At 39.3% G+C, this 23,261-nt stretch overlaps 2 protein-coding genes across 3 annotated transcripts in view; both read left to right on the top strand.

The window, feature by feature from the left end:
- The window catches only part of LOC130931550 (C-type lectin domain family 12 member B-like), a 29,051-nt gene extending 16,620 nt beyond the window's left edge, over positions 1-12,431 (top strand). The window contains exons 4-7 of one of the 2 annotated variants that reach the window (XM_057860456.1): positions 1,203-1,463; positions 4,933-5,096; positions 5,172-5,299; positions 11,832-12,431. In XM_057860456.1, the coding sequence (XP_057716439.1) occupies positions 1,203-1,463; positions 4,933-5,096; positions 5,172-5,299; positions 11,832-11,973 (695 nt within the window). In that variant the 3' untranslated portion in view covers positions 11,974-12,431. Of the gene's footprint in view, positions 1-1,202; positions 1,464-4,932; positions 5,097-5,171; positions 5,300-11,831 lie in introns of those variants that run through there. The other variant, XM_057860457.1, reaches the window with a different exon arrangement.
- Positions 12,432-13,626: 1,195 nt separating this feature from the next.
- On the top strand, positions 13,627-17,896 carry LOC130931301 (C-type lectin domain family 12 member B-like). Its single transcript, XM_057859968.1, has 6 exons — positions 13,627-14,209; positions 14,293-14,388; positions 16,773-17,036; positions 17,102-17,265; positions 17,449-17,588; positions 17,659-17,896. The coding sequence occupies exons 1-6, from the start codon at positions 13,915-13,917 to the stop codon at positions 17,816-17,818; spliced, it is 1,119 nt and encodes a 372-aa protein (XP_057715951.1). The 5' UTR covers positions 13,627-13,914; the 3' UTR covers positions 17,819-17,896.
- The last annotated feature ends 5,365 nt before the right edge of the window (positions 17,897-23,261 follow it).

The following is a 23,261-nucleotide window of genomic DNA, read 5'->3' on the forward strand; positions in this document are numbered from 1 at the left end:
CCCATGATCACTCTGGATGAACTGCAGAGATCTACAGCTGAGGTGGGAGAGTCTGTCCATATAGGACAACAATCAGTCGTACACTGCACAAATCTGGCCTTTATGGAAGAGTGGCAAGAAGAAAGCCATTTCTCAAAGATATCCATAAAAAATCTCGTTTAAAGTTTTCCACAAGCCACCTGGGAGACACACCAAACATGTGGAAGAAGGTGCTCTGGTCAGATGAAACCAAAATTGAACTTTTTGGCCACAATGCAAAACGATATGTTTGGCGTAAAAGCAACACAGCTCATCACCCAGAACACACCATCCCCACTGTCAAACATGGTGGTGGCAGCATCATGGTTTGGGCCTGCTTTTCTTCAGCAGGGATGGTTAAAATTGACGGGAAGATGGATGCAGCCAAATACAGGAACATTCTGGAAGAAAACCTGTTGGTATCTGCACAAGACCTGAGACTGGGACGGAGATTTATCTTCCAACAGGACAATGATCCAAAACATAAAGCCAAATCTACAATGGAATGGTTCAAAAATAAACGTATCCAGGTGTTAGAATGGCCAAGTCAAAGTCCAGACCTGAATCCAATCGAGAATCTGTGGAAAGAGCTGAAGACTGCTGTTCACAAACACTCTCCATCCAACCTCACTGAGCTCGAGCTGTTTTGCAAGGAAGAATGGGCAAGAATGTCAGTCTCTCGATGTGCAAAACTGATAGAAACATACCCCAAGCGACTTGCAGCTGTAATTGGAGCAAAAGGTGGCGCTACAAAGTATTAACGCAAGGGGCCAAATAATATTGCACGCCCCACTTTTCAGTTTTTTATTTGTTAAAAAAGTTTAAATTATCCAATAAATTTTGTTCCACTTCACGATTGTGTCCCACTTGTTGTTGATTCTTGACAAAAAAATAAAATTTTATATCTTTATGTTTGAAGCCTGAAACGTGGCGGAAGGTTGCAAGGTTCAAGGGGGTCGAATACTTTTGCAAGGCACTGTATATATATATATACATATATATATTTTGACTGTTAAGTCTTTAGCTGCCACTGACCACACCAAATGTCCAATCCGTTCTGATTGGGAGCGGCTGGCTGTGACGGACAGCCGCCAATCCTCCCAGTCGATTGGACATCTAGTGCCATCAATTGCATGCCATGAGTGGGGTAAAAAAATGAGGCATATTCTGGTTTATCCTTGCAGATCTCACGCACCACGAAACCCAGCAGTCTGTCAACGATGCAGAACTTATCGAGAGACAGCTGATCAGACTCCAGGAATCATACGAGTTTGCGGTCAGAAACATGACCGAGACCAAGAAGCAGCTGCACAGTGAAATGATTAAACAAACCCGAAGCAACTGGGAGTTTGAACACCACAAAAGAAGGACTAAAGACTATGAAGAGCAACTTGATAAAATAGCCCAAGATGTCAGTTATCTCAAATCTTTCTTTCCAATGATGGGTGAGAACTGTTGTGGAGTTTCTAGTAGTGGTGTGACAGTATTTCGAAAAGGTTATGTATCGCATTACTTTGTAGCACAAAAGGCTATCGATATGCTCCCGCTAGGAATCCATATATAGTTTTAAAAAATGCCCCAAATTCAACAAGAAATGATCCGTAAATGCCCCCAAATCAACTGGAAGTGACCAATCAATGTACAGTGCTGGCCAAAAGTATTGGCACCTCTGCAATACTGTCAGATAATGCTCAATTTATCCCTGAAAATGATTGCAATTACAAATGTTTTGGTAGTAATACCTTCATTATTTTTGCTTTCAATGATAAAACACAAAAGAGAATGAAAAAGATAAAATAAAAAAATGATCATTTTACACATACAGTGGGGCAAATAAGTATTTAGTCAACCACTAATTGTGCAAGTTCTCCCACCTGAAAATATTAGAGAGCCCTGTAATTGTCAACATGGGTAAACCTCAACCATGAGAGACAGAATGTGGAAAAAAAACAGCAGAAAATCACATTGTTAGATTTTTAAATAATTTATTTGCAAATCATGGTGGAAAATAAGTATTTTGTCAATACCAAAAGTTCATCTCAATACTTTGTTATGTACCCTTTGTTGGCAATAACGGAGGCCAAACGTTTTCTGTAACTCTACACAAGCTTTTCACACACTGTTGCTGGTATTTTGGCCCATTCCTCCATGCAGATCTCCTCTAGAGCAGTGATGTTTTGGGGCTGTCGTAGGGCAATGCGGGCTTTCAACTCCCTCCACAGATTTTCTATGGAGTTGAGATCTGGAAAATGGCAAGGCCACTCCAGGACCTCTAAAGGTTTCCTACGAAGCCACTCCTTTGTTGCCCTGGCTGTGTGTTTGGGATCATTGCCATGCTGAAAAACCCAGCCACGTCTCATCTTCAATGCCCTTGCTGATGGAAGGAGATTTTCACTCAAAATCTCTCGATACATGGCCCCATTCATTCTTTCCTTTGCACAGATCAGTCGTCCTGGTTCCTTTGCAGAAAAACAGCCCTAAAGCATCATGTTTCCACCCCCACGCTTCACAGTGGGTATGATGTTCTTCGGATGCAATTCAGTATTCTTTCTCTACCAAACATGAGAACCTGTGTTTCTACCAAAAAATTCTATTTTGGTTTCATCTGACCATAACACATTCTCCCAGTCCTCTTCTGGATAATCCAAATCCTCTCTAGCGAACCGCAGACGGGCCTGGACGTGTACTGGCGTCAGCAGGGGGTCACGTCTGGCAGTGCAGGATTTGAGTCCCTGGCAGCACATTGTATTACTGATAGTAGCCTTTGTTACTGTGGTCCCAGCTCTCTGTAGGTCATTCACTTGGTCCCCCCGTGTGGTTCTGGGATTTTTGCTCACCGTTCTTGTTGTCATTTTGACGCCACGGGGTGAGATCTTGCATAGAGCCCCAGACCGAGGCAGATTATCAGTGGTCTTGTATGTCTTCCATTTTCTAATAATTGCTCCCACAGTTGATTTCTTTACACCAAGCGAAGAGTAAAGAGTTACAGAAAACGTTTGGCCTCCGTTATTGCCAACAAAGGGTACCTAACAAAGTATTGAGATGAGCTTTTGGTATTGACTAAATAATTATTTTCCACCATGATTTGCAAATAAATTCTTTAAAAATCAAACAATGTGATTTTCTGGGGTTTTTTTCCACATTCTGTCTCTCATGGTTGAGGTTTACCCATGTTGACAATTACAGGAATCTTTTCAAGTAGGAGAACTTGCACAATTGGTGGTTGACTAAATACTTATTTGCCCCACTGTATCTCCAAAAATGGGCCGGACAAAAGTTTTGGCACCCTCAGCCTAATACTTGGTAGCACAACCTTTAGACAAAATAACTGCGAACAACCTCTTACGGTATCCATCAATGAGATTCTTACAATACCCTACTTGAATTCTAGACCATTCGTCTTTGGCCAACTGCTCCAGGTCTCTGATATTTGAAGGGTGCCTTCTCCAAAATGCCATTTTCAGATCCGTCCACAGTTGTTCCATGGGATTCAGGTCTGGACTCATTGCTGGCCACTTTAGATGACTCCAGTGCTTTCTCTCAAACCATTTTCAAGTGCTTTTTGAAATGTGTTTTGGGTCAAAGTCCTGCTGGAAGACCCATGACGTCTGAGGGAGACCCAGCTTTCTCACACTGGGCCCTACATTATGCTGCAAACTTTGTTGGTATTCTTCAGACTTCATAATGCCATGCACAAGGTCAAGCAGTCCAGTGCCAGAGGCAGCAATGCAACCCCAAAACATCAGGAACCTCCGCCATGTTTGACTGTGGGGACCGTGTTCTTTTCTTTGAAGGCCTTGTTTTTCCCCCTGTAAACTCTATTTTGATGCCTTTTCCCAAAAAGCTCTACTTTTGTCTCATCTGAACAGAGAACATTCTTTCAAAACGTTTTTGGCTTTCTCAGGTTAGTTTCGGCAAACTCCAGCCTGGCTTTTTGATGTCTCTGGGTCAGAAGTGGGGTCTTCCTGGGTATCGTACCATAGAATCCCTTTTCATTCAGACGCCGACGGATAGTATGGGTTGACACTGTTGTACCCTCGGACTGCAGGACAGCTTGAACTTGCAACTTGTTAGTCAAGGTTCTTTATCCACGATCCGCATAATCTTCTGTTGAAATCTCTCATCAATTTTTCTTTTCCATCCACATCTAGGGAGTTTAGCCTCAGTGCCATGGGCTTTACACTTATTGATGACACTGCGCACGGTAGACACAGGAACATTCAGGTCTTTGGAGATGGACTTGCCTTGAGATTGCCAATGCTTCCTCACAATTTTGCTTCTCAAGTCCTCAGACAGTTCTTTGGTTTTTCTTTCCTTTCTCCATGCTCAATGTGGTACGCACAAGGACACAGGACAGAGGTTGAGTCAACTTTAATCCATTTTAACTGGCTGCAAGTTTGATTTCGTTATTGCCACCACCTGTTATGTGCCACAGGTAAGTGTCAGGTGCTGTTAATTACACAAATTAGAGAAGCATCACATGATTTTTCAAAGGTTGCCAATACTTTTGTCCGGCCCATTTTTGGAGTTTTGTGTAAAATGATAATGATTTTTTAAAAACTTCATTCTAATTTGTATTTTCTTTCATTGCAAGCAAAATAAATGAAAACTAACAGTAAATGAGCCAGAAATGCCACCTAATCAACAGGAATCGATCTGTAAATGCAACCAAAATCAACGGGAAGTGACCAATCAATATATTGTAGCTTTTCTGTCCTTTTGTGGGTATTTACAGGTCACTTCATGTTCATTTTAGGTGATTTACAGGTTACTTGCTGTTCAGTTACCCAAAATCAACAGCAAGTGACCAGTAAATGCCTCCAACTTAACGGGAAGTGACCAAACCTCTAGATGTTACTACTCAAACGAGCGTCTTATAACATCTCACATGTCGCTTACCCGTTTTGTTAATAGAGGACGGCTGCAGACGATGTCCGACAGGATGGATTTTGATGAACTCCACGTGCTACAACTTCGGCTTAACCGATATCAGTGGAGTCAAATCATGGCAAAATGCTCGCAATTTCTGTCTGATTCACGGAGGTGACCTAGTAGCCATTGACAGTCTCGAAGAACAGGTGAAAAGATGTGTGACGATTCATTTTACGCGTGCAAGTAGTATAATAATATTGTGTGTATAATTCGTGTTTCAGATTGCCATCATCAATTTCCTAGAAAGCCATAGAGATCGTTCGGTGATTAACTACTCATTTTGGATTGGATTGTATTTTGACAATGAGGGACTTTGGAGATGGACAGATGGAAGCGAACTAATCGAAGGGTAAGGCAAACAGCTACACATTGCTTAAGCCGATTCTTAACCGAAATCATCTATTTGTGCCGGGAGGTGGGGTGTGCACTTCATTCTTTTTTTTTTTTTTTAAACTGACGTTAGATCATATGATCCATCACGTTAGGCGTAATGTAATAAAACAGGACTGTGCCAAGTTCTACATCATCTTACAACATTCATTCATTCATCTTCTGAACTGCTTATCCTCACGAGGGTCACAGGGGTGCTGGAGCCTATTCCAGTCTATAATGGGCAGGAGACAGGGTACACCCTCACTGGATAAAAATGCCACTTCTAAAACGAGTAAAAAATTACGTGAAATAAGATAAGATTTGCTTATAACAAGAACATTTTGACAATGGAACAAACAATTTTTGTCTTGGTAAGAATTCTTAAAGGGATCCTCTATTTTTAAGACAAGTAATTCGTAAAAGATAAATGTTAGTATGAGTTATAATAATTTGATATTAAAACCCCTCTTAATGTTTTTGTTTTAATAAAGTTTGTAAAATTATTTTAAGTGATAGGTCGCCATTCTTGTTACGTCGCAGTGCGTGACGTCACTGGTCCCGTTGCCAAAATTCCAGCGTGTCACTTGTTAGCTTTCCCAACATGTCGTCAGTTCTACCCTTCCTATTTGAACCAGATCTGAAAGTGAAGAGCAGGACAGCACTGTCGGTCATTCACAAGACGAGCTTCAGGGAAAAATGTGTGCAGCAAATACCTGATAAGACAAAAGTTGGGCAAAACTGGTGATGCGAGAGTGTATGCTGTTTGGAACTCCGGTTGGGAGCGATAGTGTATGCTGTCCGGTTTTATTAGCAGATATTCAAGGTAAGCATATTGTGTTCTCAAACTTATCCCAATATAATTATGTAGATTGTTAGCATCCAGAGCTGTCGTGTGCTTTACATACAGTACAGGCCAAAGAGCACACCTTGTGTAATCCATGTCTTGTACATTGTAACGTGTGGTAGCTAGGATACGTGTATAAAAGTACCAAAAAGGGGAGAAGCTTCCACTATGCAAATTTATTCACAAAAAATAATATTTCCACCTTGACCACTCTTCACTCGGGAGCTCAGCAGTAAGCAAACACGCGTTCCCTGATGAACTCCAACATTGTTGTGAGGTCCACGTCAGAGTCACTGTCGTCACTGTAGCGTGCCATAGTGCTTTAATTATTTAGTATGATTTGGGGAAAACTCCCACGAAGAATAGTCAACATAAAAGAAAGCAATAGTAATCCAAATCCGCGTTTTTTACTCACTCGACGATCCAGGAATTAGACCGATCCCATGGCAATGTCGCAGTCGCCGAGTCCACAAAATAGACTGATCCAAAAAGCCGCTGTGGGACCGACGAATGAATCCGAAACCAATATTGCAGACGTGGTGGGACCGTCGGATCCAGAAAATAGACGGATCCCTTACTTGACTGAGGATCCAGGAAAAATTTTCGGCCGCCAGTTGTAACGTGTGGTGGGTAGGGTACGTGCATACAGGGACCAAAAAGGGGGAGAAGCTTCCACTTATGCACATTTATTCACTAAAAATAATAATTCCACCTTGACCACTCACTTCACTCCCCTTGTTTCCATTTGACTGGAAATTGCATCCAAAAGCAGCACATCGTGGCATTTTACTTCGCGAGTTTAGGCAGCAATAAGCAATTGTTTAACACGCTACAAATTTGGAAAGATACCAATTACGTCATCACTGCGAGCCCACAAACCATAGCGCCAACTAACGGTCAAAATTTGGACTAAATATTATAAAATATTGCCATTGATTTAACATTTTATTTTTTATTTAATTGTGGTTTATTAGAGCCTACATGTATTTAAGTTAGAGGATCACTGTAAAATAAGACCTTTAAGATCTTCAAACTAGTTATATTTTACTAGTTCATTGAGATCTTAAAACTAATTATATTTTACTAATTCATCCTGAATGGATGTCTTATTTTAAGAATTCTTAGCAAGACAAAAATAGCTTGTTCCATTGGCAGAATTGTTTTACTTGTTATAAGCAAATGTTATCTCATTTCAAATAATTTTTTACTCGTTTTAGAAGTAGCATTTTTTGCAGTGCTGAACTGATTGCCAGCCAATCGCAGGGACCAACTAACAACATAGCATAAGATTAGTGTTTTGCCGCTTTGTTATACAGTATCAGAAACACAGGTATTATCAGTGGCGCAGGAAGTGAGGTGCTGAGGGTGCTGCAGTACCCCCTGGTGTTGGGGGTGGGGACTGTTTTGATAGAGTCTTTTTTGTTTGTTTGTTAAAAATAAATAAAAATATACAGGTAGTGCCGGGTTACAAACGAGTTACGTTCCTACGCTGGCGACATAAACCGAATTTCTGCGTAAGTAAGAATTAACTCTTGAAGTACCCCTAAATTTCCAAATACTATTCAAAAAGTCCAAAAGTGTTGATTTTTGTTTAATGATGGAGGATATACTGCCCTCTGGTGGCAGCACTGGATCTGGCTGGACTGTCGCCTTGTACAACTGAGAAGCAAACTCAGAGGTCTGACATGGGTAAAGGATAGCTGGGCTCTGGTTTGGCCCACATAAGGCTGTAAGTTGTTTCAGCTGACACAGTGGTATGAAAAAGTATTTGAACCTTTTGGAATTTCTTACATTTTTGTATAAAATCACCATCAAATGTGAACTGATCTTTGTCAAAAATCACGCAATCACGTGAAAAAAACAGTGTCTGCTTAAACTAAACCCACCCAAACATTAATAGGTTTTCATATTTTAATGAGGATAGTATGCAAACAATGACAGAAGGGGGAAATATAAGTAAGTGAACCATCACATTTACTATTTTGTGCCCCCCTTTTGCAGCAATAACTTCAACCAGACGCTTCCTGTAGCTGCTGATCATTCTGGTATATCGATCAGGACTAATCTTGGCCCATTCTCCTCAACAAAACTGCTGTAGTTCAGTCAGATTCCTGGGATGTCTGGCATGAATCGTTGTCTTTAGGTCATGCCACAGCATCTCAATGGGGTTCAAGCTTGGACTTTGACTTGGCCACTCCAGAACGTGTATTTTGTTCTTCTGAAGTTGATTTAAACTTCTGTGCTGTGGATCATTGTCTTTTTGCAGCATCCATCCTCTTTTTAGCTTCAACTGTCTGACAGACAGCCTCAGGTTTTCCTGCAAAACATCCTGATAAACGTTTTAGGGCTGCAGCTATCGAATATTTTAATCAACTGAAAATTCTATCGATTAATCGGATAAAACTTTTTTTTTTTTTTTTTTAGGTAAAGAGCAATTATAAATATACATGGGGGAAAAAGACATTTAATCCAATATTGAACCATTTTCAGTCAATCAATGTCTTTATTTTCGATATACATTGTTGAAAATTGCATCTAAATGTGACTAGAAAAAAAAAAGTCACTGCTTTCACTCAAAAAAACTTCTAGATCTTATAAAAAAAAAACCAAACAAACATATTTCTTACCTAAAAATGTAATCATGTTTGATAACACACATCACTTGAAAGCTACGTGTTTTTCCCACGTGTTTCAATTGAATTTCCATTTGTGTCAAGCTATTTTTAAGTTCTAGTTAAGTTTTAATTAGTCTAAACTGTAAGTACTGATAAGATTTTGTGTTTTTGCAGTGTTCAAAAATAAATGTATGATACCTGCTGTATTGGAGGAGCACATTAGGGACCAGTGCTACTTGGTATTTAATTCAGCAATGACTACTGAGCTAAAACTGACAGTTAGCTTTATTACGTTTTAATTTTACACCCTCATTACTCTACAGCGCTGTGTTTTTACAGATTAAATAAAGCCTGTAAGTAAGACACGTTAGCCACGCATCGATAGTGGTCATAATCAATAGAAACCTAGCCCTCCGAAGGGCTAACGTTACGTGAGCGAGTGACAGTAACGTTATATTTACAGCGCTGAGAAGTCTACTGCTTAAAGATGGCGGCTGTTTACTAAAGCTGCCCAGACGCGGCCGACTCTGTCATTTTGCATCTAGTTCTAAATGCATGCTATATCTATTAGACCCCTCGGACATTACCTGCTACCACACTAGCATCATGCGGGCGTAGTTTTTAGCAACGTCAGCGTAGTTTGTGGCGGCTGTCGGCTGCAGTAAGTTTAGTTTTAATTTTTTTATTGCTTCTTCCTCTACGTACGTGACGTCAGAGCGTTGTCCCGCATTAAAAGTAGTCCAGGCAAAACGTGATGCTTAGAGCTGGCAAAATTAAATGATTCCTCGCGGTGAATAAAATTACTCGGATCAGTTTTTAAACTCGAGTTACTCGAGTTGCTCGAGTATTCGTTTCAGCTCTAAAACGTTTTAATTCATTCTTCCATTAATGACTGCAAGTTGTCCAGGCCCCGAGAGAGCAAAACAGCCCCAAACCATGATGCTCCCTCCTCCATGCTTCACGGTGGGGATAAGATGTTGATGTTAGCGAGCTGTTCCATTTTCCCTCCACACATGACGTTGTGCGTTACTCCCAAACAATTCAGCTATGGTTTCATCAGTCTACAAAATATTTTGCCAAAACTTCTGTGGAGTGTCCAAGTGCCTTTTTGCGAACTTAAAACCAGCAACAATGTCTTTTTTTAGACAGCAGGGGCTTCTTCCGTGGAGTCCTCCCATGAACACCATTCTTGGCTGTAGTTTTACATATAGTTGATGTGTGCACAGACTGTGCCAGTGATTTCTGTAAGTCGTTAGCAGAGGCGCTAGGGTTCTTTTTTGCCTCTCTGAGTATTCTGCGCTGAACTCTTGGCGTCATCTTTGGTGGACGGCCACTCCTTGAGAGAGAAACAGCAGTGCCACACTCTCTCCATTTGTAGACAACTTCTCTGACTGTCGATTGATGAACATCCAGACTTTTAGAGATGGTTTTGTATCCTTTCTCAGCTTTATACAAATCAACAATCCTGGATCACAGGTCTTCAGACAGCTCTTTTGACCAAACCATGATGCACATCAGACAATGTTTTTCATAAAGGCAATTCTTACCCAATGTGTGTTTTATAGTGGGAAGGGCAGCTTTAAACCACTCATCAGTGATTGGGCACACACCTGACTTAAATTGTTTGGTAAAATTTGGTTTCAATTGCTCTTTAAGTCTCCTTAGGCAGAGGATTCACTTACTTATTTATCCACCTTCTGTCATTGTTTGCATGCTATCCTCAATAAAATATGAATAAATGTATATATCTATATATATCAATACATGTATATATATATATGTTTGGGTGGTTTTAGTTGAAGCAGACACTGTTTTTACATCTGTGTGATTTTGACGAAGATCAGATCACATTTGATGGTTATTTTATGCAGAAATGTGAGAAATTCCAAAAGGTTCCGATACTTTTTCATACCACTGTATATGTTTGTGTATGCATTTATAATTAAGTGTACAGGTACAGTTTGTGGAGTTACGTGTGAGCGATTTGCTATGAGAATTGTAAATACTTTAGCATTCATAGCATTTAAGATAGCGGACTTTTGTGAGGCATATTAGGCTAATTTAATTTAGTAAATTTACACATCGATCAGACAAAATCCGGGGTCGACATACCGAAACGTTGAAGGAGCCATATTGGTAAAAAAAATATATATATATGTCTGGCGCCACAAAAAATCAAAAGTCTTATGATGAACACATGCTGTATGTATCTCTTAGGGCTGTCACAATTATCACGTTAACGGCTGTATGTATCTCTTAGGGCTGTCAAAATTATCACGTTAACGGGCGGTAATTAATTTTTTTAATTAATCACGTTAAAATATTTGACGCAATTAACACACATGCCCAGCTCAGATTAAAATGACAGAAGTGCAATGTCCGCTTGTTGCTTGTTACTTGTTTTTTGTTATTTGGCGTCCTCTGCTGGCGCTTGGGTCCAAATGATTTTATGGGTTTGGGGAGTGAGCATGGTGTAATGACATCAACAATGGCGAGCTACTAGTTTATTTTTTGACTGAAAATTTTACAAATTTTAATAAAACTAAAACATTAAGAGGGGTTTTAATATAAAATTTCTATAACTTGTACTAACATTTATCTTCTAAGAACTACAAGTTTTTCTATCCATGGATCGCTTTAAGAGAATGTTAATAATGTTAATGCCATCTTGATTTATTGCTATAATAAACAAATACAGTACTTATGTACCGTATGTTGAATGTATATATCCGTCTTGTGTCTTATCTTTTCATTTCAACAATAATTTACAGAAAAATATGGCATATTTTATAGATGGTTTGAATTGCGATTAATTACGATTAATTAATTTTTAAGCAGTAATTAACTCGATTAAAATTTTTAATCGTTTGACAGCCCTAGTTTTTATACTATTATTATATATGTAAAAAAAAATGTATTGCCCACTAGACCAGATGCAGTGACACTTTTCTGATGAAAGGAGGCAAAGAGGTCAATGCCTCCTCTGCCCCCCTTGCAAACTCCGCGTATGGCTAAAAGGTTCTAAGACTGCATGTTTTTCATTTTCTCAGGTACTGGGCCAATGGACAATCAAGTGATGACGTTCGTAACAGCTGTGCAGCTTTATATAAAGAAATAAACTTCTTCAGTGCTTGGATTAGTATTGACTGTACAAGCAGGACGAAGTGGATTTGTGAAAAAGCCCCAATGTAATACGCAGTGAAAAAAAGATGAAAGTGAATAGCAAAAATCTGGAATCTTCAAATTCTCCCAAAATCTTGACCATTTATTACTGAAATCTACTATAATGTGTAAAAAGGAAAGTTCTAACCTGTTGCACATACTGTACAATATATGCAGTACCGTATATATATTTTTTTAATTGAAATCTTCAGTCAAAATGCTGGTGCGACCGATACGCGTGATATGCTGTCGTAAAATTGAAAAAGCATACAATTTAGCATTAGCTACGCTAACTACATAGACAAGTTACACTCACAATCGTCTACAAATGTCAAATGCAAATATTACAACATCTCATACAAAAACACAAATATGCACCGTACTTTGGACAAACAGTACTTACAGACAAATAAAATATTTTATTGTGATTTATACATTGTATTTTCATTACTTGAATGTAGCTTTATTTACTAACAACTTACATACAGTGGTGCAAATAAGTATTTAGTCAACCACTAATTGTGCAAGTTCTCCCACAAGAAAATATTAGAGAGGCCTGTAATTGTCAACATGGGTAAAGCTCAACCATGAGAGACAGAATGTGGAAAAAAAAAACAGAAAATCACATTGTTTGATTTTTAAAGAATGTATTTGCAAATCATGATGGAAAATAAGTATTTGGTTAATTCCAAAAGTTCATCTCAATACTTTGTCCTGTAGCCTTTGTTGGCAATAACGTAGGCCAAATGTTTTTTACTACGAAGCTACTCCTTTGTTGCCCTGGCTGCGTGTTTGGGATGTGTTTGGGATCATTGTCATGCTGAAAGACCCATCCCCGTCTCATCTTCAATGCCCTTGCTGATGGAAGGAGATTTTCACTCAAAATCTCTCGATACAGGGCCCCATTCATTCTTTCCTTTACACAGATCAGTCGTCCTGGTCCCTTTGCAGAAAAATAGCCCCAAAGCATGATGTTTCCACCCCCATGCTTCACAGTGGGTATGGTGTTCTTCGGATGCAATTCAGTATTCTTTCTCCTCCAAACACGAGAACCTGTGTTTCGACCAAAAAGTTCTATTTTGGTTTCATCTGAGCATAACACATTCTCCCAGTCCTCTTCTGAATCATCCAAATGCTCTCTAGTGAACCGCAGACGGGCCTGGACGTGTACTGGCTTCAGCGGGGGGACATGTCTGACAGTGCAGAATTTGAGTCCCTGGCGGCGCATTGTGTTACTGATAGTGGCCTTTGTTACTGTGGTCCCAGCTCTCTGTAGGCCATTCACTAGGTCCCCCCGTGTGGTTCTGGGATTTTTGCTCAACGTTCTTGTTATCATTTTGACGCCACGGGGTGAGCTCTTGCATGGAGCCCCAGATCGAGGGAGATTATCAGTGGTCTTGTATGTCTTCCATTTTCTAAAAATTGCTCCCACAGTTGATTTCTTTACACCAAGCCAAGAGTGAAGAGTTACAGAAAACGTTTGGCCTCCGTTATTGCCAAGAAAGGGTACATAACAAAGTATTGAGATGAACTTTTGGTATTGACCAAATACTTATTTTCCAACATGATTTGCAAATAAATTATTTAAAAATCAAACAATGTGATCTTTTTTTTCCACATTCTGTCTCTCATGGTTGAGGTTTACACATGTTGACAATTACAGGCCTCTCTAATCTTTTCAAGTAGGAGAACTTGCACAATTGGTGGTTGACTAAATACTTATTTGCCCAACTGTATATAAAAATCGCACATATTGTTTTGCGACTTATAGGAGGGTCAACCTAAAATACCAACTTTTTTAACCACAATCTATGGGTGCCACCTATCTGCCAGAGTGACCTGTCCCTGAGTGAGTATAGTATACTGTATTTCAATATATTTGGGACCTCTTATATCTAATTCGACTGAAATATTGTTTCAAGCATTTGATAATGCTCCATAACATGAATACAGTCCTAAAATGGTACTAACATGCCGTTACTGATAAGTTCAATATCACACAATGTTATTCTCATGGCATGGTGTATGTTGACCAGTTTTATTTTCACGGCAGAAATAAAAGCTACTGTTGCTTTAATTCAACTCGTGGTAAAATACACACAAACGTTATCACTAGTTGAGCAGATCAATACAGACCACTTGCACCAAACAACAATGGAGAACATTCAGTCGCAGGCAGACCCAAGAGCGGAATCTCCAGTGGAGCCAAATATTTCTGAAGAGTTTCGTGCAAATCTGCGTTCACGCTCTCAGAAAATTCAAGGAGGTAAAGCTGGTGTTTAGATTTGTGCATGCCTTATGGTCTATGTATCTTTAACCCAGAGGATCCTTATCATGGTGTGTTTACAGCGAGAGCTTTGGTTCCACACCGTCGGGTGACTCTTCTACTTTTGGGCCTGCTGAATGCTGTTCTACTAATAACTGCTATTGTCCTCATCATTTTTTGTGAGTAAATTGCACTTCATGAAGACTGTAGAATTACTTGGTCCAACAACTACTACTAGGGATGTCCCGATCCAGGTTTTTGCACTTCCGATCCGATACAGATATATTGTTTTGCACTTCCGATCCGATACTGATAATGGCCGATACTGATACCGGCCTATCTGAGCATGTATTAAAGTTTAAAGTTATTTAGCCTCCTTACTTAGTTGTCAGACTTATGTTGAAAAGGGTTTTAGTACTCTTGATAACAACTAGCCAGCTGAATTATGTGAGTTTGAATAACACACAATGGTTGGTAACAAGAAACTGACCTGTTTATTCAGTGATAAACACAAAACATTATAAATAACAAACAGAAATTGCATATTCAGTCAGTAAAACGTGCAAATAATATTGTAAACTATCATTAAAAAGTAAAACACACAAACAACCTCAGTTGAAAATAAACTATTAACTCAGCATCAGTTCTCTGCTCTTGAACAACTGTACCAAGGCTTTAAAAAAATCAGTGCAAATGCTATTTCAAACCAAAAATGGCTTCTACTACCCAATCTTCTCCACACTTTGTTGCTTCATCTCCATCTATTCTACATACTCCCTTCAGCTTTTTGCCCTGGATGCAGTCCCAGCATGATGGGGAGATTTTTATTTGACAAAGACAAGCATTTCAAGATGCTCAGGTGACAGCTGACATTTTCATTAATTAACTTTAAATTTACATTGCAGTCATAATGTAGGAGATGCCACGGAAGTAAATTGAGTGAGGGTAATGCTAGTGTGCTGAAGGTGTGTAAAATGCGGACCGGATTTTAGGGAAACCAAAGGAAAAACTGGAATGGATTATGTAAATCGGCGCGCTGAAAAACCCGGACCGGATTTTCAAAAAAAAAAAAAAAAAACTGGATTGGGAGTCTGGATCAGAATTTTTCCGTGTCGGCCGATTTGATGCGCATTTTTTTGCGCATATCGGCGGTTGATCCGATCCAAATTTTTAACTTTTTATTGAGTGCCCTATGAAAGTTAAAGAGTAGTACTACTACTCTTTAAGTCAATTTATAGGGCAAGTGATTATTTTTATTAGTTTATTAGAGTAGTACTGCTACTCTTTAACTTTTATAGGGCACTCAATAAATACATTGGCTGCCACTGACGGAGCTACGCGTCTGGGAGGACTTGCCGTGATAATTTAATGCCAGTCTCTACCACTCAAAATTGATTGGACGTCTAGCGCCGTCAATGGCAGGCAATGAGTTAATAGAGAATTTTCTCTTGTTTATTTATTTAAAAAAATAGTTTATATTCCAAACTTAGTAAAGGCTAATGTCTTGACCTACTCTTAACCTGTTATAGGGCACTCATTGGCAGCCACTGACAGCGCGAGATGTCCAATTTATTTTGAATGGGAAGGCTGGCAACTTGAGTTGTCCGAAAGGATCGGGTAGCCAATAATATCGGCCGATAAAAACATTTCAAAATGATTTCAGATAGCATAGCATCGAGGTGTATATAGCATAGCGTAGCATAGCATAGCATAACAGTGCATATAACATCGTATACAGTTTAAAGTGTATATGACATATAAAATGAAATCTTAAATAGCATTGCATAGCAGTATATATAGCATAGCATAGCAGTGCATATGTTGTATACACTTTAACATTGAATTTATACATTTATCAGCTTGAGACATCGGCATTCAGTTGAATTTTTAAAAATAATCGGTATCAGCCTTTGAAAATCCTATATCGGTCAACCTCTAAACCTTTTCGGAGAAAATTGATTTTTTTTTTTTTTTTTTTGCAAACACGTTTACATTTTTATGACAAAGAGAGTGTTTTTGAACAGTTGTAATTTACTAGAAGAAAAGAAGTTGTGGTAGGAGAGTAACATGATGCATAAATCTCAATTTCACAAAAATATGAATTAGGCAATGATGCTGTTTGGATAACGATATATAACAAAAATTAAAATTTGAGTTGTCCGATAATGATCTTTTAACTAATAACCGATATCCTGATGTTGTCCATCTCAAAAAAAATCAGATACCGATATCAAACCGATACCGATATATGCGGTCGTGGACTTAACATAAAATTGCATGAATTATATTGTATGTTGTAAATTTTATTGTGTGTATGTATTGTAAAACCAATAATTAAAACAGATGTCGAGATTATCCGATATCATATAAAAATGCTTTTATCGGCTGATATTAATGGCTACCCGATAACATTGGACAACTAATAAAAATAATCACTTGCCCTATAAATTGACTTAAAACAGTCACTCAGAAGTAAATGAACTTTACTTTTCAGTACCAAAAATCGGACCAAGCCGGATCTTATTAAGTATTTTTTTTGTTTGTTTTTTGGGGGGAGCTACAGGTGCCAACGCTAACGAGTATCAACTTCTGACGCCTCATTCGGCCGTCGCGTCCCTCCTCATCGAGCGTAGTTACCTACGCAACCACAGTAACACCCTGAAAACGCAGCAGGACGCAGAAGAAACATTGGTGAAGGAAAAGGAAAACAGCGTTAAGCTCCAGCTGAAAATGAAACAAGAAGTGAGAATTAGCGACACTCTTCGGAGACGGGTTGAATTACTTCATAAAGAAGAGGACGAAATAATCGCCAATATAGATGTTATAGGTAATCTCTGATAATGTTTCAGTAAATCATATGACTAAATAATCCTCCACTTTTTGTTGCAACAGAACAAAGCTGTGGTAGCTGTCCAGCAGGATGGATCCTTCTCAAATCAACCTGCTATTATTTTTCTCTACCTGAGCCCGATGCCAAAAAGAACTGGTCGGACAGCAGAGCAGACTGCATTGATCGAGGCGGAGACCTGTTAGTGATCGACAACTTGCAGGAACAGGTCAAAAGACGATATAGATTTCTAATTCTCGAAAAATGCCATTTCTGGAGAAAATGGTAGCTTTGCTGGGATAGTTGGTTTATTGGGTCACTTTCTGTCCATTTTGAGGCATTTTGGGGTCACTTCCTGCAGGTATCGGTCACTTCTTGTTGATTTTGGAGCTTTTGGCTTTTCCCCCCCCAGATACTTATAAGTGAAAACATTCCAAAAGCGAGCTCCACTTCAGGTTTTTGGTGGCAGAACGGCTTCTGGATGGGTCTACGAGACACCCAGTCACGGGGAACGTGGATGTGGATAAATAACTCGACGGTGGCTGACACAGGGTGAACACCTCGCCGACTTGAGCTTTTGTTCAATCGAAAAATTCCATTTCTCACGAATGATTTACTCAAGGTACTGGCGGGAACACCAACCCAGCACCATTGGACCTCAGACTGGGGACTGCGCAGCCTTCTTTTACTTTATCGACACCACAAAAACATGGTACAATGGAAACTGCCAGGACCACCTGTACAATTGGATATGCGAGATGGTTGCAAAGCCCCTGGAGTAGAATAAACTGAATTTAGAAATCCTGTTTATGTGAATTGTTCCAATAAACATGAGTGAAAAGAAATGAGTGGAAAGTAAATCCAAAGGATTCCTATAATTATTATTCAGTTTAGAGAACTTATTGTGATTAGAGTTATCTCAATGAAATTTGGGCATGAGGTTTCAGATATTGATTGTTCAATACAGTGGTACATTGACATACGATCGCTTCAACACACGATCTTTTCGACATCTGACATCTGACGACATGCTCCAAATACATAGATTTATGGCAGCACCGCAGTTTCTTTGTTTTCCCGTAAGAGGGACGCACGCCGGATTTTCTTGTGAGAGGAATCAACATGGGTTCCAAGAAGGTTAGTGCAGGTGGTGAAAAAAAGACAAAATGTGATGCTTACAGTGCTTAATTTGTAAATCATAATGTGCCGGAACGCAAAGTACATATGACAGCGCAGAGATGACGAGGCGGGCACAGGTCCCGGAACATATGCAGAAAATGGTGCTGAAAACAACACGCAAATGCCCACTTGCCATGCTGTGGGACTTACAAGCCTCAATTTCAGATAATATCTATGGTATAAACATTATGACAGCAATTTACAATTATTTAGGCCATACTCTGCACAGCACAGGCAATTGCCCACATACAGTGCCTTGCAAAAGTATTCGGCCCCCTTGAACCTTGCAACCTTTCGCCACATTTCATGCTTCAAACATAAAGATATAAAATTTTAATTTTTTGTCAAGAATCAACAACAAGTGGGACACAATCGTGAAGTGGAACAAAATTTATTGGATAATTTAAACTTTTTTAACAAATAAAAAACTGAAAAGTGGGGCGTGCAATATTATTCGGCCCCCTTGCGTTAATACTTTGTAGCGCCACCTTTTGCTCCAATTACTGCTGCAAGTCGCTTGGGGTATGTTTCTATCAGTTTTGCACATTGAGAGACTGACAGTCTTGCCCATTCTTCCTTGCAAAACAGCTCGAGCTCAGTGAGGTTGGATGGAGAGTGTTTGTGAACAGCAGTCTTCAGCTCTTTCCACAGATTCTCGATTGGATTCAGGTCTGGACTTTGACTTGGCCATTCTAACACCTGGATACGTTTATTTTTGAACCATTCCATTGTAGATTTGGCTTTATGTTTTGGATCATTGTCCTGTTGGAAGATAAATCTCCGTCCCAGTCTCAGGTCTTGTGCAGATACCAACAGGTTTTCTTCCAGAATGTTCCTGTATTTGGCTGCATCCATCTTCCCGTCAATTTTAACCATCTTCCCTGTCCCTGCTGAAGAAAAGCAGGCCCAAACCATGATGCTGCCACCACCATGTTTGACAGTGGGGATGGTGTGTTCTGGGTGATGAGCTGTGTTGCTTTTACGCCAAACATATCGTTTTGCATTGTGGCCAAAAAGTTCAATTTTGGTTTCATCTGACCAGAGCACCTTCTTCCACATGTTTGGTGTGTCTCCCAGGTGGCTTGTGGCAAACTTTAAACGAGACTTTTTATGGATATCTTTGAGAAATGGCTTTCTTCTTGCCACTCTTCCATAAAGGCCAGATTTGTGCAGTGTACGACTGATTGTTGTCCTATGGACAGACTCTCCCACCTCAGCTGTAGATTTCTGCAGTTCATCCAGAGTGATCATGGGCCTCTTGGCTGCATCTCTGATCAGTTTTCTCCTTGTTTGAGAAGAAAGTTTGGAAGGACGGCCGGGTCTTGGTAGATTTGCAGTGGTCTGATGCTTCTTCCATTTCAATATGATGGCTTGCACAGTGCTTCTTGGGCAGTGACGTGCGGTCAGGGGAGGCAGGTGAGGCAGAGCCTCACCTGTCATCATGACAAGAAAATAATTATAGCATCAAATTTATATTAATATTTGTTCATTGCTCTTTATGTATGACTCATTTCAAACATTTTTTATAGTCAAAATCGCTGAATTTGCCAATTTCCTGTTCAAATAAAGATATGAAACGAGAGGTGCGGCAGCAACGAGTAAAGCCTCACCTCTGATTGCGCAATCCATAACAAACTGGGTTGATACATGGAATTGGAGCGTGCTGGTTGCCGTACATCTGCATGTCGCCATTATAATGTTTCCAGATACGTTTATTTGACCTGATTTTCCACTGTCTGGCTAACGTCTTTAACCCTTAAAGTTTAATGTTTGTTAGCGACATATTTAGTTTTGCTGATGGGAAATAAAACCACAGTGAAAAGGCGCAGGTTGCAGCAGATAGTACTCTGCCGCACTGAAAGGGGGCGTACGTGAAACTGGACTTTCCGTCAAAAGTGGACGCGATTGACACCACACCGGAGCTAAAAGGTTCGCTTCAAACTGCGGGACAGAAGATAACTCGCGCTTTTCAAACGGACTGGTACACCCGAAAAGACTGGCTATGTGTCTGTCCTTCGAAAAATGGCCTTTGCTGCTTTCCCTGCCTTTTCTTCTCAACTTGTGCCAATGTCTGGACTAACACGATATATTGTGACATTAAAAAACTACCACGAAGCCTCAGCAAACATGAGAGCTCGACCACTCACATTCAAAGCCTGATTGCTTTAAAAACTTTTGGAAGCTCAAGGATCGATTTGGCTTTGACGAACAGCGGAAGCTCAACGGTAGCGGCCACAATGCAAAGGTAAAAGAAAACCGAAGGAGTTTGAAAGACCTCATTAATGCAATCTGTATCCTAGCTAAACAGGAGTTAACATTTCGTGGTAACGATGAGCGTGTAAGCTCTTCTAAACGTGGCATATATGTAGAACGATTACATGGTTTTGCTGAGAAAGATGAAAGGTTAGCTAGACATTTGGACACATCCACTGTGTTTTCTGGCTTGTCAAATAGAACACAGAACGATCTAATTGAAGCAATCCTCTCCATTGAGGCGGAGAGATTTTTTAAAGTAAAGGAAAATAAGGAGGACTTTTACAAAAAGGGCGTAGGTTTGCATAGGGACGGTAGGGACATAACACTACCAACTTTTCAGGATGCTAAAATTGTCCCCACCAACTTTTAAGCAACCTTACCTTTTTTTTTTTGCATGATATAATGTTCAGTTATATAGAGAATTTAGATCTTTCAATAGTTCCATATGTTGTAAGGATAGAATTGACCCTACCATTATTAAGTGAATTATTTTCATTATGTTTATGTTTGCTAATAAAAACCAGACATTTATTCAGGAAGTTTTCAAAATGTTTCTTTAGTATTTTTTTAAAACAAAGGTTTGAATCGAACAGTGTATCATCTGAACCAATGCACGTAAAAGTTATTATCAGTAGATAAGGATTTATTTTGCATTGATCATTTTGCCTATTAATTAATAAAGTTCATATACATGAGAAATGTGGCCCTTTGCCCCCTTCATCTAATCTGTTTGGTCTTATTAATGTCCCGTCCCCAGCAAAAAGTGTACCTATAGGCAGGTTATGCTATTATATCGTCCCTACGAATGTTAAGACCAAACCTATGCCCTTCCAAATTAACGCCGGTTTTTGTGGTGAAGGACAGGCGCAAGACCACAAACAGTTTTAATTTCAATCTTATAAAAAAAAAAAAAAAAAAAAGAAAAAGAGCTTAGACTAAGAAAAATACAATAGAATATTTAAAAACTAAATTTTGGCCTTAAATGAAATATTCTTTGTTTTTCTTTTCACACTTTTTGTTTAGCAATCTGTAATAAACTGATTAAAGTATCAGAATTAAAAGTTTTAAAAACAACTGAATATTTCACTAAAGGTCAGAATTGAATTCTGTGGTTTTGTACACCACTCTTTACTCTCATTTATGTTGCATGAATATAGAATTGCGACGGCCAACACATTGCGTGTGTAGAGAAAATGCATGTTATTTTCTTACTTTTACATATCAATAATATGTACCGTGTGTGCGTGTTTTGTGAAGAATGCTGATGAGATATGAAATAACCAGTAGCCAATTGAATAAGCTACCCTTTTTTGTTTATATATTTGGAAATCTGACACTAAAGGAGTCAGTGCCTCACCAACCATGAACCTCACCGCACGTCACTGTTCTTGAGATGTTTAAAGCTTTGGAAATCTTTTTGTATCCAAATCCGGCTTTAAACTTCTCCACAACAGTATCTCGGACCTGCCTGGTGTGTTCCTTGGTTTTCATAATGCTCTCTGCACTTTAAACAGAACCCTGAGACTATCACAGAGCAGGTGCATTTATACGGAGACTTGATTACACACAGGTGGATTCTATTTATCATCATCGGTCATTTAGGACAACATTGGATCATTCAGAGATCCTCACTGAACTTCTGGAGTGAGTTTGCTGCACTGAAAGTAAAGGGGCCGAATAATATTGCACGCCCCACTTTTCAGTTTTTTATTTGTTAAAAAAGTTTAAATTATCCAATAAATGTTCCACTTCACGATTGTGTCCCACTTGTTGTTGATTCTTGACAAAAACATTAAATTTCATATCTTTATGTTTGAAGCCTGAAATGTGGCGAAAGGTTGCAAGATTCAAGGGGGCCGAATACTTTTGCAAGGCACTGTAACCACAGGTGGGACTTACAGTAACGTACAGTCTAACTTGTAGAACATAAAAAAAAAAAAATAAATAATAATAATGGGTATTGATTGATGGGTACTGATTTGCTGCCATTTGACTGGTTGGATATTCCTTCATTGCTAGTTGTATCATTGCTTTGTTTTTTAATTATTTATTGGTTTGCCTCTCACCACGGTTTCCCCTCGTTTAAAAAAAAAAAATTTTTTATTGATCCCGACCTACTGTTACGGACCCTTTTTGTGTCTCCCTTTTCACGATTGCATTTTTTTGTGTTCAATGCACCCTTTTACACAATCCCTATGTTATTGGTGTCTGCTTGCTGTCTGAAGTATACTTCTGTGGTCTACATGCTCGTCTGTCGCACAAGAAACATGGGTTCGAATCCTGCTGGAGATCTAAATTTAATTGCTTTTGCGGCCCGTTTTGGTGAAATTTCGACAGTGTTGTTCTGCTCATCACTTTTCTGCTCGGGTTGAAATTGGAAGGGCAGAACCGATGACACATTTATGTAGCTAAAGGGTGACACTGTTTTGTTTTTGGTTTTTTGGGACGATGTGGGAGCCCAGCAGCGCTGCCCAGTGACATCACCGCCCAGCGTGTATTGCGTAGTCAACAACAATGGCGACCTACTGGTTGAACAAATTTTACAAATTTTATTAAAATATAAACATTCAGAGGGGTTTTAATATCAGGTTATTATAACTCATACTAACATTTATCTTTGAAGAATTACATTTCTTTCTATCCCTGGTACCCCTTAACCATCAACCTTCATTGTAGAAGCGTAATTTTTGATTCCGTTTGAAGTTCCTTTTTCTGTGTCCCTTGTCAATATTTAACAAATGAACCTTTTCTGTTTGTTGTGTTGTACACACGGGGCAATGTCCTCCCAAA

The sequence above is a fragment of the Corythoichthys intestinalis genome, chromosome 15, assembly GCF_030265065.1.
Source record: "Corythoichthys intestinalis isolate RoL2023-P3 chromosome 15, ASM3026506v1, whole genome shotgun sequence".
NCBI lineage: Eukaryota > Metazoa > Chordata > Actinopteri > Syngnathiformes > Syngnathidae > Corythoichthys > Corythoichthys intestinalis.